Source organism: Lepidochelys olivacea (assembly GCF_965140295.1).
Source record: "Lepidochelys olivacea isolate rLepOli2 genome assembly, chromosome: 8".
Lineage (NCBI taxonomy): Eukaryota > Metazoa > Chordata > Testudines > Cheloniidae > Lepidochelys > Lepidochelys olivacea.
Window position 1 is genome coordinate 22,596,665 of NC_140418.1, and position 12,598 is coordinate 22,609,262.

General features: G+C 41.8%; 1 protein-coding gene across 2 annotated transcripts in view; it reads left to right on the top strand.

Moving 5' to 3' along the window:
• HTR4 (5-hydroxytryptamine receptor 4) overlaps positions 1-12,598 on the top strand; it is a 208,492-nt gene that overhangs the window by 54,651 nt on the left and 141,243 nt on the right. For both annotated transcript variants that reach the window (XM_084635834.1, XM_084635835.1), the window contains exon 2: positions 10,853-10,937. In XM_084635834.1, the coding sequence (XP_084491960.1) occupies positions 10,912-10,937 (26 nt within the window). In that variant the 5' untranslated portion in view covers positions 10,853-10,911. The remainder of the gene's footprint in view (positions 1-10,852; positions 10,938-12,598) is intronic.

The window sequence follows — 12,598 nt, forward strand, 5'->3', positions numbered from 1 at the left end:
GCCTCTACATTGATAAGGGAGTTGAACCAAAACCCCAGATCCAAACATTATTAATGTTTGTTATTTGTGGTTCAGTGACTCCAGAGGCTTCAGCGAAGGACTGGGGCTCCATTGTGCTAGGTGCTGTACAAACACATAGTAAGCAACAATCCCAGCCCCAAAGAGCTTACAATTGAAATAGACAAGCCAAACAAAAGGTGTGGAGAAGGAGGGTTATTATCTTTCTTTCCACTGATTCCCAGAGAGATTAAGTGCCTTAACCACAAGACCACCCTTCATCTCTAGCTCCCCTTGAATTAAACTTTTAGAGGGAGGTAAAATCTAGATCTGTCTGAATGTTGCAGCTGCAGCCCATCTCTAGTTCAAATGAAAATGAGTTTTGAGACTCCCCACTGAGCGGGAAAGCCTGCTCTCTTTAACATGTCTGAAATGATCAAGGTGCATAGCCCAACAAGCAAGAAACTCAGGTGTAAGTTTTCAGTAACGTGATTCAACATTTCTGTTGTCAGCATCTCAGGAGTGACAGAATGTGGAATTAGAAGGGCTTGAGTGGGATGGAAGGAAATTGGATCCATAATGTAGCAGTGTCTCACTTAATCAGTAGCTCTCAAGAGAAATATCTGGCAGGATTTGCTCAGCTATTACTGTTGTGTGTGGTGGGTAGGACATTTTGTTCTCTCCAGGCATACCCATGCTACTAAGGGGCAGTTATTGGTAGGAGCAACCAGGCTTGCTGCAGCAAACCAAATAACTTTGGTGGAGAGGTAAGAAGCGCTCCTGACAAAACATGATTGGTTTGGGCAGGACTCTCTGTCTCTCTCTCTCTCTGTTTTACAGTCTTTGAGAAGACAGTTTGTATTTCTTAAGGGCTCTGAATAAAGCTTTCCTGTGGTTTCTTGTAAATTGGCTGTTTGTTAGGGAAGATATATTTATTTTTCCAAATATTTCCCGTCTTGAACTTCCCTCTGCATCCTTCCCCCAATGGGGCTGATGCAAATTGCATTGGAGAGGGGGTGAAGTGGGGTGGGGGCTGCCATGGTACTAGATGGGTGAGACAGATGATTAACTCAGCAGTGGGTCTTGCTTTGGCCAGCTGAGTGGGTTCTGATGACCTCAACACTGTCCCCAAGGTACTCTTGCCCACACTTGACACTTGTTTCACCCCCCCCCCCAAATCAGTGTCAGTCTCCTTTGCAGCCTGTGAGGATTAGGGACAAAGCATTTACTTTGTGCTCTTAGGTGGCAGCAGTAGTTAATGTAGATTAAAACAGGAGAAGGAGCTTTCACCTCACAAGCCAAGCAGGGAGAGCTCTCACTCTTCTTAGTGGCTAGATCCAGAGAGGAGGTAGAACTTTAACCCCTAGGTGGTAGATGCTCAGGAGTAACATTTTCCTGAGCGTTGGCTCAGGGCAGTAGGAAAGATGACTCCTTAGCTGTTGTCGTTAAGTGGATCACTCAGATGAGTGGGTCTTTACTGTTTCATTACAGTTTCTGACAGTCTGGAAGTCCCCCATCTAAAATAAAACAAGACTCATTTAGACAGGAGTACCCAACAAATGGAAGAGATGCAACCCAGCCCTGACTCAATGCAAACCAGCAGCAAGATGTCTGAAAGAGGAGGGCGTGCAAATGTGGTGGAACTGGAGTCAGGATCTGGAAAAGATACATTCTTCCTGGATCAGGTTAAGCATGGCTTGTTCACTGGCAGCTTGAGGTAGATAGAATTTTGGCTACATGAGAGAAGGCAGAAGGTGATCTTGGCTTCTATAACCATTTCTCTTGGCAGGGGGAGCAGATTCCGTAATGCAGAAACACTGCTCATGATCCATTATAAATTAAACATTTGGAAGAAGAAGCTACTTTGGCAGGGCTACAGGAACGCACAGGGCTCTATCATGCCAACAAGGGAATCTCTGTAAGGGACAACAGAAGAGATACTTTCTGTATATAGCAGAATACATAATGGAGTGTGGGGTATATGATCGGCACGAGTTGGAAAGGACACATTATCCATGAGCGACAGAGAAGGTCATGCTAAATGAGTATCAATTAAACCCTTTAATACCACACCACATTGTATTCTACGTGTGTTGTATGTTTTACAGTAAAACTGTTCGGAAGAATTTTTAAAAATATTATTGATGCTCTTTTCATATCCTCCAAGGGTCTCTAGATGCAGTGAGCCAACTGCATTGGACTAAGAGTGAGAGAAAAATGATAACTAGTCCTATTTTAGAAACCTCTAAAGAATGACCAGAAATAGCTATTGAAGTCACTGTTTTAAGGCCCTGTACATCAGGAACTTTCAGGGCTAGCTGGAAGTGCTGTATCCATTAGAATGTCACTAATCTGTCCTTTTTGGGGGTCTAAGACTGATGATGTTCCTAGCCCTGAAAAGTTGAGAGATATCGGACCTGAAACCTGTCACTGGTTCAGGTCTGAATGTTGTCTGTTTCCACTTATGGGGGAAAGGTAACATTTCTGTGAAAGTTGGATTTAAAATGGGGGAGAGGGAGACAAACTGTTTCAAGGTGTTCAGAAGTTAGGAATATTGGAATGTGTCTTGGGCGGGAATAGATTAGAGGGCAGAACGTGGGTAAGATTGTAAAAGGTGTATGACAAATTAATTTCCCACACAATTCCACAATTTATCATACGGATAAGAACATAAGAATGACCATATTGGGTCAGACCAGTGGTCCAGCTAGCCCAGTATCCTGTCTTCTGACAGTGGCTGATGCCAGGTGCTTCAGAAAGAATGAACAAAACAGGACAATTACTGAGTGATCCAGCTCCAGCATCTGGCAGTCATAGAATCATAGAATATCAGGGTTGGAAGGGACCTCAGGAGGTCATCTAGTCCAACCCCCTTGCTCAAAGCAGGACCAATCCCCAATTTTTGCCCCATATCCCTAAATGGCCTCCTCAAGGATTGAACTTACAACCCTGGGTTTAGCAGGCCAAAGCTCAAACCACTGAGCTATCCCTCCCCCCAGAAGTTTAGGAACATCCAGAGCATGGGGTTGCATCCCTCACCATTGTGACTAATAGCCATTGATGAACCTGTCGTCCATGAAAGTAGCTCATTCTTTTTTGAACCCAGTTATACTTTTTGACTTCACAACATCCCTTGGCCACGAGTCCCACAGGATGACTGTGTGTAGTGTGAAGAAGTACTTCCTTTCCTTTGTTTTAAACCTGCTGCCTATTAATTTAATTGGGTGACCCCTGGTTCTTGTGTTATGTGAAGGGGTAAATAACACTTCCTTATTCACTTTCTCCACATCATTCATGATTTTATAGACCTATATTATTTCTCTGCTTAGTCATTTCTTTTCCAAGCTGAACAGTCCAGTCTTCATATGGAAGCTGTTCCATAACCCTAACTATTTTTGTTGCCCTTTGCTGTACCTTTTCCAATTGTAATATATCTTTTTTGAGATGCGGTGGCCAGAACTGCATACAGTATTAAAGGTGCGGGTGTACCATGAATGAATATGTCTCTAATGCATGTTTACATGTATACACTGATCTATTAGATTTCAGAGTAGCAGCCGTGTTAGTCTGTATTCGCAAAAAGAAAAGGAGGACTTGTGGCACCTTAGAGACTAACCAATTTATTAGAGCATAAGCTTTCGTGAGCTACAGCTCACTTCCTCAGATGCATATCGTGGAAACTGCAGCAGGCTTTATATATACACAGAGAATATGAAACAATACCTATTCCCACCCCACTGTCCTGCTGGTAATAGCTTATCTAAAGTGATTTCCAGCACAAATCCAGGTGGAGGGTGAGAAAACCTGGATTTGTGCTGGAAATCACTTTAGATAAGCTATTACCAGCAGGACAGTGGGGTGGGAATAGGTATTGTTTCATATTCTCTGTGTATATATAAAGCCTGCTGCAGTTTCCACGATATGCATCTGAGGAAGTGAGCTGTAGCTCACGAAAGCTTATGCTCTAATAAATTGGTTAGTCTCTAAGGTGCCACAAGTCCTCCTTTTCTTTTTGATCTATTAGAGTTGGTCAAAAATTTTCCATTAAAACTTTTGTTGATGGAAAATGGCTTTTTGACAAAACAGATATTTTAAACAAAAACTTTCCCTTTCACCAAAAAAATTGGGTTGCCATTGAGGAACTTAAATCCTGCCAGCTGAAATTCTAAATTTTTCTGCTTTAAGTGAAAAGTTTTTGGTTTTCAGTTTTTCTAAGAAAACCCCCAAAAAGTAGAAGACAATTTTTGATGGGGGGGGGGAAAAGTGTTTTCATCAAAGTTTTTGATGGGGAAAAATAAATTATTTCCTGACTGGATGAATTATCCAATTATAGATATAGAATATGTCTGAAAAATGTGCTGTTTACTCAGGAAAAAGTCTGATTTTCAGCTCAGTGAAATGCTGTATTCTTTTATTTATGTGAATCTTATTTATCAGGATAGCAGCACTACAGTTAAGGCTCATTTTGCATTTTCAGGATAACTTCTGGGTTTTGATGACTTACTTAAGATATTTATGGTCCTAGCTCCACCTTGGTAGATTAGTTGCCATGCTAGGTGTGACTTTTTCTTATTATAAATTGTAAGTTTTAAATATTTGAAGCTTTCTTTGAAAAAAGTATGATTGGACCTTAATGTCGGATATCTTATTTTTCCTCCCCACAAACTACAGACCGAAAATCATCTTCATGTAGGAGGTATACTTTTGCAGGCAGTTAACAATTTTGGATGGACTTTGCATATTTAAAGGTTTACCAATGCCTGAAGTTAAAATTCAAACGAGAACTAAAAAGGGCAGAAGTAACTGTTGTTTGAGCAGGGACTGTCTTTTTTGTTCTGTGTTTGTACAGCACCTTCCACAATGAGGGGCCTATGACTGAAGATCCTAGGTACTATGGTCATACAAATAAAAAAATAAGTAAATATACTTTAAAAATATTGTGAACAATTTAAATGTGGCTCAAACTATTTGGGACTGAAGAATCATTTACTCTGGTGAGAATTTTCTTCATTGTGATCTGGTTATGTTGAGAGATCACAGATCTATGATGACTCTCATTGTACTGAAACTGTGAGCTTTGCATGTTTCAAAATGATTCCCAATTAATTTCTTAGTTGCTGCTCTAGCAAAGCGACATGGGGGGGCAGGAGTATCACAAGTAGGTAACTATTTATCCCTTACACGCACCCACACTTACATTTTGATTTAGAATTGTAACCAGTGTGGATTACAGTGAAGGAATTCTGAAACTTCCTGCTACGAAAGCAATTTTTAGTAGCTACTTTAGCTACTAAAGCCACTTTTTGTCTGTGTAGCAAAAGACCAGATTTCTCCCTCCTTGTCTGTGACAGAGGGCAAGTTCTAAAGAATAAAGGTAAATCCTTTCAGATTTTTTCTCTTTGGAGATTTCAGTAAAAATAAGACAGTAATGACTTTTAAAATACTTGTGGCACCTTAGAGACTAACCAATTTATTTGAGCATGAGCTTTCGTGAGCTACAGCTCACTTCATCGGATGCATATTGTGGAAACGGCAGAAGACATTATATACACAGAGACCATGAAACAATACCTCCTCCCACCCCACTCTCCTGCTGGTAATAGCTTATCTAAAGTGATCATCAAGGTGGGCCATTTCCAGCACAAATCCAAGTTTAACCAGAACTTCGGGGGGGTGGGGTGGTAGAAAAAAACAAGGGGAAATAGGCTACTTCCTATTTCCTATTTCCCCTTGTTTTTTTCTACACCCCACCCCCCCCACGTTCTGGTTAAACTTGGATTTATGCTGGAAATGGCCCACCTTGATTATCATGCACATTGTAGGGAGAGTGGTCAGTTTGGATGAGCTATTGCCAGCAGGAGAATGAGTTTGTGTGTGGGGGGCGGGGGGAGGGTGAGAGAACCTGGATTTGTGCTGGAAATGGCCCACCTTGATTATCATGCACATTGTAGGGAGAGTGGTCGCTTTGGATAAGCTATTACCAGCAGGAGAGTGAGTTTGTGTATGTGGTTTTTGGAGGGGGGTGGGGGGTGAGAAAACCTGGATTTGTGCTGGAAATGGCCCACCTTGATTATCATACACATTTTAAAGAGAGTGGTCACTTTGGATGGGCTATTACTAGCAGGAGAGTGACTTTGTGTGTGTGTGTGGGGGGGGGGGCGGAGGGTGAGAAAACCTGGATTTGTGCTGGAAATGGCCCAACTTGATGATTACTTTAGATAAGCTATTACCAGCAGGAGAGTGGGGTGGGAGGAGGTATTGTTTCATGGTCTCTGTGTATATAATGTCTTCTGCCGTTTCCACAATATGCATCCGATGAAGTGAGCTGTAGCTCACGAAAGCTCATGCTCAAATAAATTGGTTAGTCTCTAAGGTGCCACAAGTCCTCCTTTTCTTTTTGCGAAAACAGACTAACACGGCTTTTACTCTGAAACCAGTAAATTTCCAGCGTCATTTCCAGGGTGTCTGTCTAAGAACTCCCATTCTCTTTCCATTGATCCCAAGAAACTGTATATCATTATTGTTTGCGTTAGTAGTAGCACTATAGCAGTGACACTCTGTTAAGCTTTCTGTAAACTTATAACGAGAGAGACCCTAATTCTAGGTCTAATTTCAGTTGTTGGGTTTAGTGTGTGGGTGCTGGGTGACCTGTGATAAAAAGGAGGTCAGACTAGATGATCTATGCTCCCTTCTGGCCTTAAACTCTATAACTCCAATTGAGGCCTGGAAGAGTTTAGAATGTATTTTGAAGACATGATCCTAGAAATTAGTCCCATTTTTTTTGCACTGGGTCACCTGTAGCAAACACGCAAATTGTTTATCATAAAAGCACATTCATTTCTGTTAACTCAAGATGGAGTTTTGATACTATTAGAAATTACATTGATATTCATACCAATTAAAGTCATTGGGGCATGCTACATTTTGTTTACCATGTGTTGAAAATCATTCATTTCTTTATAATTACAGCAGTACCATGTATTCATGTGGCTGTACTCTGCAATGCTATAGGAAAACTATTTCAAGCTAACATTAAGTCAAGGTGTGAACTTCATATAAAAAGTGAAACTAATTGACCCAGCCTTCTTGCTTGCTTTTTCCAGCCAGGTTTGCAACCCTCTTCAACTGACTGTTTTTGTATTATTATTCTTTTAAAATAAAAATATTACTCATTTATGACAATGTTGTTGTAGCCATGTTGGTCACAGACTATTAGAGAGACAAGGTAGGTGAGGTAATTTCTTTTATTGGACCGACTTCTGTTGGTGAAGAGACAAACTTTGAACTACAAGAGCTCTATGTCACTCAAAAGCTTGTCTCCTTCACCAACAGAAGTCAGGCCACTAAAAGATATTACCTCACTCACCTTGTCTCTCATTTATGACAGGGATTTTCAAAGAACCTTAAGAAAATTAGCTACTTCTTTAAACATCCCAGCTAGATGTGGGTGGGAACATTTTCAAAAATATATTTTCATTGAAATAAGCTGTTTCTCCAAAGCTTGAAATGTTTCACAGAGAGGTATAGGTTTTAACAAAGTTTTCATCCAGAGGGTTTCTGAGGTCAAGAACTCTCAGGTAACTTCTCATATGAGAGATAGGGAGGGAGAACTGAAAATCTGATCTTTTTGAGGGGCTTTTGACACAAGTTGAAAATGTTTGGGAGGTTTTGCTTTCATTCCGATGTGGAACAAAAATAAATTTTGAAACCTCAAAAGTTGACACAACACAGAATTGTCATCCTCTGGCCAACTCAATCCCAGCCTATAGATTGATACACTGATCTTTCCAGTTATTTTGCATGGGTGCAAGGGGTTGTTCTTGTACAGCCACTCACAGGATTGGGGCCATAGTTATGGATTTATCATGTTGCTTTTATTTATAGAAATAAAGCATGTGAAAAATATACCAGACTGGGAAATTTGTTAAGTTAAGGGGACATCTGTAAGTGGTAAAGACATCTTTGTGACTTAGTTTTTATAAAAGGACTATTCAACAGAGGTCTAATGCAGAATTCAGCTTTGAGATTCGGATCTATGCAATATTCCTTTGAGGCCAGTGGAAGTTTACTTGCAGAGGAAAATAAAATGGGACAACTTGGTCACTGGAGCTGTCATGTGTGGCCTTATCTACCCCAGGTAATCGAACCATTGCTAACTGAACTGGTGGGACAGCACCAGTGTAAACAGTGTGCAGCATGTGCACACAAGGCATGCTGTTCTGGATTCAGGTCTGCTGCAGAATTTCCCCCATAGTTACACTGGCATTGTACTCCGCTAATGCAGTTAAACAGTCTTCTGGGTACCTAGCTCTGTAGTTTCAGACATTGCTCCCTGAAGCAGTGGCTTGTGGGATATTTTGAAAGGCTTTCAGGGTTCATGTTGAACTTGAACTTCCCATGTGTAAAGAGGGCTTGTGTGTGTAATATCTGGTTAAATCCTGCCATGCTCTATCTCCCAGAGGGCTGCCAGGAGACTGAATCTTGATTACTCAGTTCTATATGATACATACATGTTATAAGCTTTCACGCTGTGAATTCCCATATTTGTATTTTGTGCTGGGGGGTTGTATTCTCTTGAATGAGATTTTTGTTTTATTTTCATGATGATTGGAAATCTTCAGCAAACAGGTGACTTAATTGAAAATGCAGCACTAAGGCAGAGACAGACAGTTCACCCAGGTCAGGTCTGGAGTCTGAAAGAGTCACGTGGGAAAATATACACAGGTTGTGTCTATGCTTCCAACCAAACTGTAGCTGTATCAGCCATGCAATGTAGGTGGGGTGATCTGTTTGCAGAGAATAGAGGTGGGCAGCATGTCAATAGGTGGGAGGTCGGTAGCAAATGCAGGAGCTGCAGCTGCTGTGTTCTGCACGTTTTACCTGCAAACCACCAGCTGACTCCACACCTCCTCTCTCTTTGTGTTGAGGGAGTGGGATTCTGGCTGCCCACTGCTCAGGAGTGTAGATGAAGGGAAAAGCCCTGGCTACACTCACACAATAATGGCCAGAACCTGACATTTCTCATCTTTCCTGCATTGCATCATCTGTCTTACTGAATACTGAGAAATTAGAAAGGAAAATCATTTCCTTGCCCTTCATTTTCATCACGCTTTATAACAAGACACAGCAATGATCTGCAAACAAAATGGAACAGACAATGCTGGCAACATCAAAGATCAGCAGTCACAGGTCAGAAACTACAGACAGAAGAGAAGCAGTCTCCTCTCACAAGACGATGCAACAATAGGCCACAGTGATAACTTACGAAGTGCGAGCTCCCCTCAGTTATAGGAGAGGCTTTTAGGCAAGATCATGGCATGGCAGGTGGATCCACTGGGGTATTCTTGCCATGATGAAAGGTACTCAGTATTCCATGACCAGTGACTGAGTGTTCTCAGCTGGATGTCCTTGCACCTTAGGGAGCAGCTTCTACTGACGATGTTCCACAGGCGAGTTTGATAGTCCTAGGGCAGGCTGGGAGGCCTTTTTTCTTCATTGCAGCCTTTGATTGCTCCACTGAGTTTTATTTACTGTCCTCAAGGCAGGGGTCTGCTTTGGGCAGCAGCACGACATTGACTGATTGCGACTGCATCACCTACTGCATTAATGTTTGTGTTTGTTTTTAATAACCTCTTTCCTGCCTAGCTACATATGATTATTGGTGTGATCTAAATCTGTAAATAAATAGAATAAATAAAGGCACTGGATGGCAGGAGGTTATGGGGAAGGAGCTCAGCAAATAGACAGATACAAATAACCCCTCTCTCCTGCCTCAGCTTAACTCAGAGACATTTAAAAAAAAAAAAAGGGAACCAACATGAAGTATAAAGAGAGCAGCCAAGTAAGTGCTTAAGGATCTGGACCAGCTCCCATTGAAGCTAATGGGAGTCTTAGCATTCATTGCATTAGTATGGGGATGGTCCATAAGCCTCTCTCCCATTCCCATCCCCTGGTCTAGAATCTCTCTCATTGCCATGCTGTGTCTTACCTAACCTTGGGCCAGACAGTGCAAGATTAGTCCAGTGAATAAGTGTTTGTAGGATCTGACCCTTAGACTGTACCTTGAGGAAAGGACCCATGGCCAAATTCTGATCTCTGATATACTAGTAAATCCAGAGTAACTCAATTGCCTTCAGTGACATCGCTCCAGGTCAGTTACTGTGTAAATGACTTTAATTGAGTTACTCTTGATTTATATGACAACTTGGGTCATCAGCAGGGACTGAACCTGGGCTATCTTCATCTAAAATGACAAGCCTCTACTGTTTGAGTTAAAGAACTAAATGCATTAGGTAAGAATGGTAGCAGGCTCATAAACTTTCTATGTGGACCAGCTACTAGAGTGGGACAAAGACTCAGTGCATGTTACATTTACACCAGTGTAAATGAGATCAAAATTTGATCCCAGTGTCTTTGGGTGAAAGCTGACCCCACTGAAGTGAATGGGAGTTTTGCCATTGACTTCAGTGGAGCCAGGATTTTGCCCTTTGTCTTTAAAGTGCTATACACACTTATGATTATATATGAGTAGATAATAAAGACAAAACTATAAAAGGATTAGCTAAACCTGTTTTTCACTCACTCTCAAACATAAGTTTGTTTATCTCAGTGTTATCATAAATAACTACATTTCCTCCATGTGGGCAATGCAAGTAATTCCTCTCTTGTAAAAAGGTTTTAAAGCCATGTTGATTTTATTTTTGTGTGTTATTTATTCATTTTGTTTTCAAGCAAACTCTGGCTAGAGGGGCACAGGGGCAATGGTGCCAATATAAGGGCATTTCCGCAATGGGGAGAAGCAAACAATGGTCAGACCATTTAACATAATTATCTTTTCTCATTGTCTCCACTCCAGGACCAGGTTTCTTCTATGGGCGCTGAACTCCCATAGGCTACCTATGCCTATTGCCTGTGATGGAAGAACTTGATGCTAATGTGAGGTAGGAGAAACTGTGCGGCATACTGTACATTGCAGATCTTCTGTCTACAGAGCTGCAGGAGGTCAATAATAACATAGTGTATTTGCAAAGCTGCAGGATGTAGGATTTTTCTGTTTGCCTGTATTGTTAAGTTATTGTTACTGCAGCAATAGTTGGTTTTGGGTTTCCTTGAGTATGCATGGTTAGGTAGCCTTGCGCTGTTATTTTTATAAATGTGTAGCCACCACAGCCAAACCCACAGTAGTGTAATACAACATTACTAAGCTCTGTATCACACGCCACAAGTCAGATCCTCACCTAAGGGAGCTGTTTAAGTTGAGGGTAGGGATGGGGAGAGAGGAGGGCAGGTGTCAGTTTACACCAGCTGAGGATCTGCTCCTAGGTTTTTATTCAAAAATTATTTTTTGGTTTTTATTCTAAAAATTAAGAGCCTGGTTATCCTCCTCCTGACACTGAGGTAAACCAGGAATAACACCACTAAAGTCAGTTCAGAGACACTGGCGTAAACCTGATGTCCCTAAGCGGAAAATTAGTGCTGTGATTGCTTTGTGCCAATTCAGTACGAGTGTAAAATGCCGGAATGACAGCCCTGGAAACTGAAGTTCCCTATTTTTATTGAGGTATCCCTAGGGGAGAGACAGGGCTGCTTTCTCTCTCCCTGCCAAGGTAGCCCACCCTGAATTAAAGTTCCTCCTGTTGTCCTGAGATAGGAGTTCAACCTCAGTGGCTCATGTAGCACTTTGCCTCTTTGATGGGACTGCCACAAAGTTGCCAGTCAGTCTGATGGCAGTGCTGTTTTGTGTGGATTGAGACCCCACCAAACTCATTTCACATAAGGCCACCAAACAACTATCAGAGAGTAGGAATTTGGGATCGCTGCTGATAGACCTTGAATCTGCACTGCTGACTCTGAGGGGAAGGCAGAATTCCACTAGCAATTGAGAGAGGCATCCAGAATTAAATGCTCCAGTCTTCTTAAAATCTGTTTTCTATATCTTCTCCATCGCTTGCATTTCAGTTTATTTTTCAATGCAGCATTTCTCTGAAAAAGTTCTCTGCATTACAGTGCTTAGACACCTTCTTGAGAGGTGCCTGGGAAGGTCCACAGAACAGATCAGTTATCAATTAAAATCAAATAGATCAAATACATTTGCACTCATTTTCCAGGGATTCTTTCCCTAATGAGTTGCCTAACAGAGAGCATAAGTGTTTCAAAAGTCTTCGTCGTGATGATGAGTGGTGAGTTGCAGAATCAGACTGAGGTTAGTGCGGGATAGCTATGTAATGTGGGGGGTTGGGAGCCTAATTCCACTTTGGGGACCTGAGTATCCTCTCACTTGCAATGGTGCAAATGATGAGTAACTTCATGGAGGTGATTGGAGCTACATGAGGGAAAACCAGTGTTCATGACAGGAGAATCATGCCCCTGGTGTAACACTTGACATCTGTATGGTTGGATTATGGAGAAGGGGAAAAAGCATGAAGCTGAATGTATCCGAAGACTCTCTGCCTGTCCTCTCTTTCCACTGGGATTGACATGAGACAGGGCTGCTTTCTCTTTGAGGCTGTTCAGGTGGGCCCCTAGAAGAATGCTTTGCCTAGCTCTCTTACCACTGGGGAGGCCCTCATCTCAGTTTCTGGTTGGTGGGCTGGTCACCTCA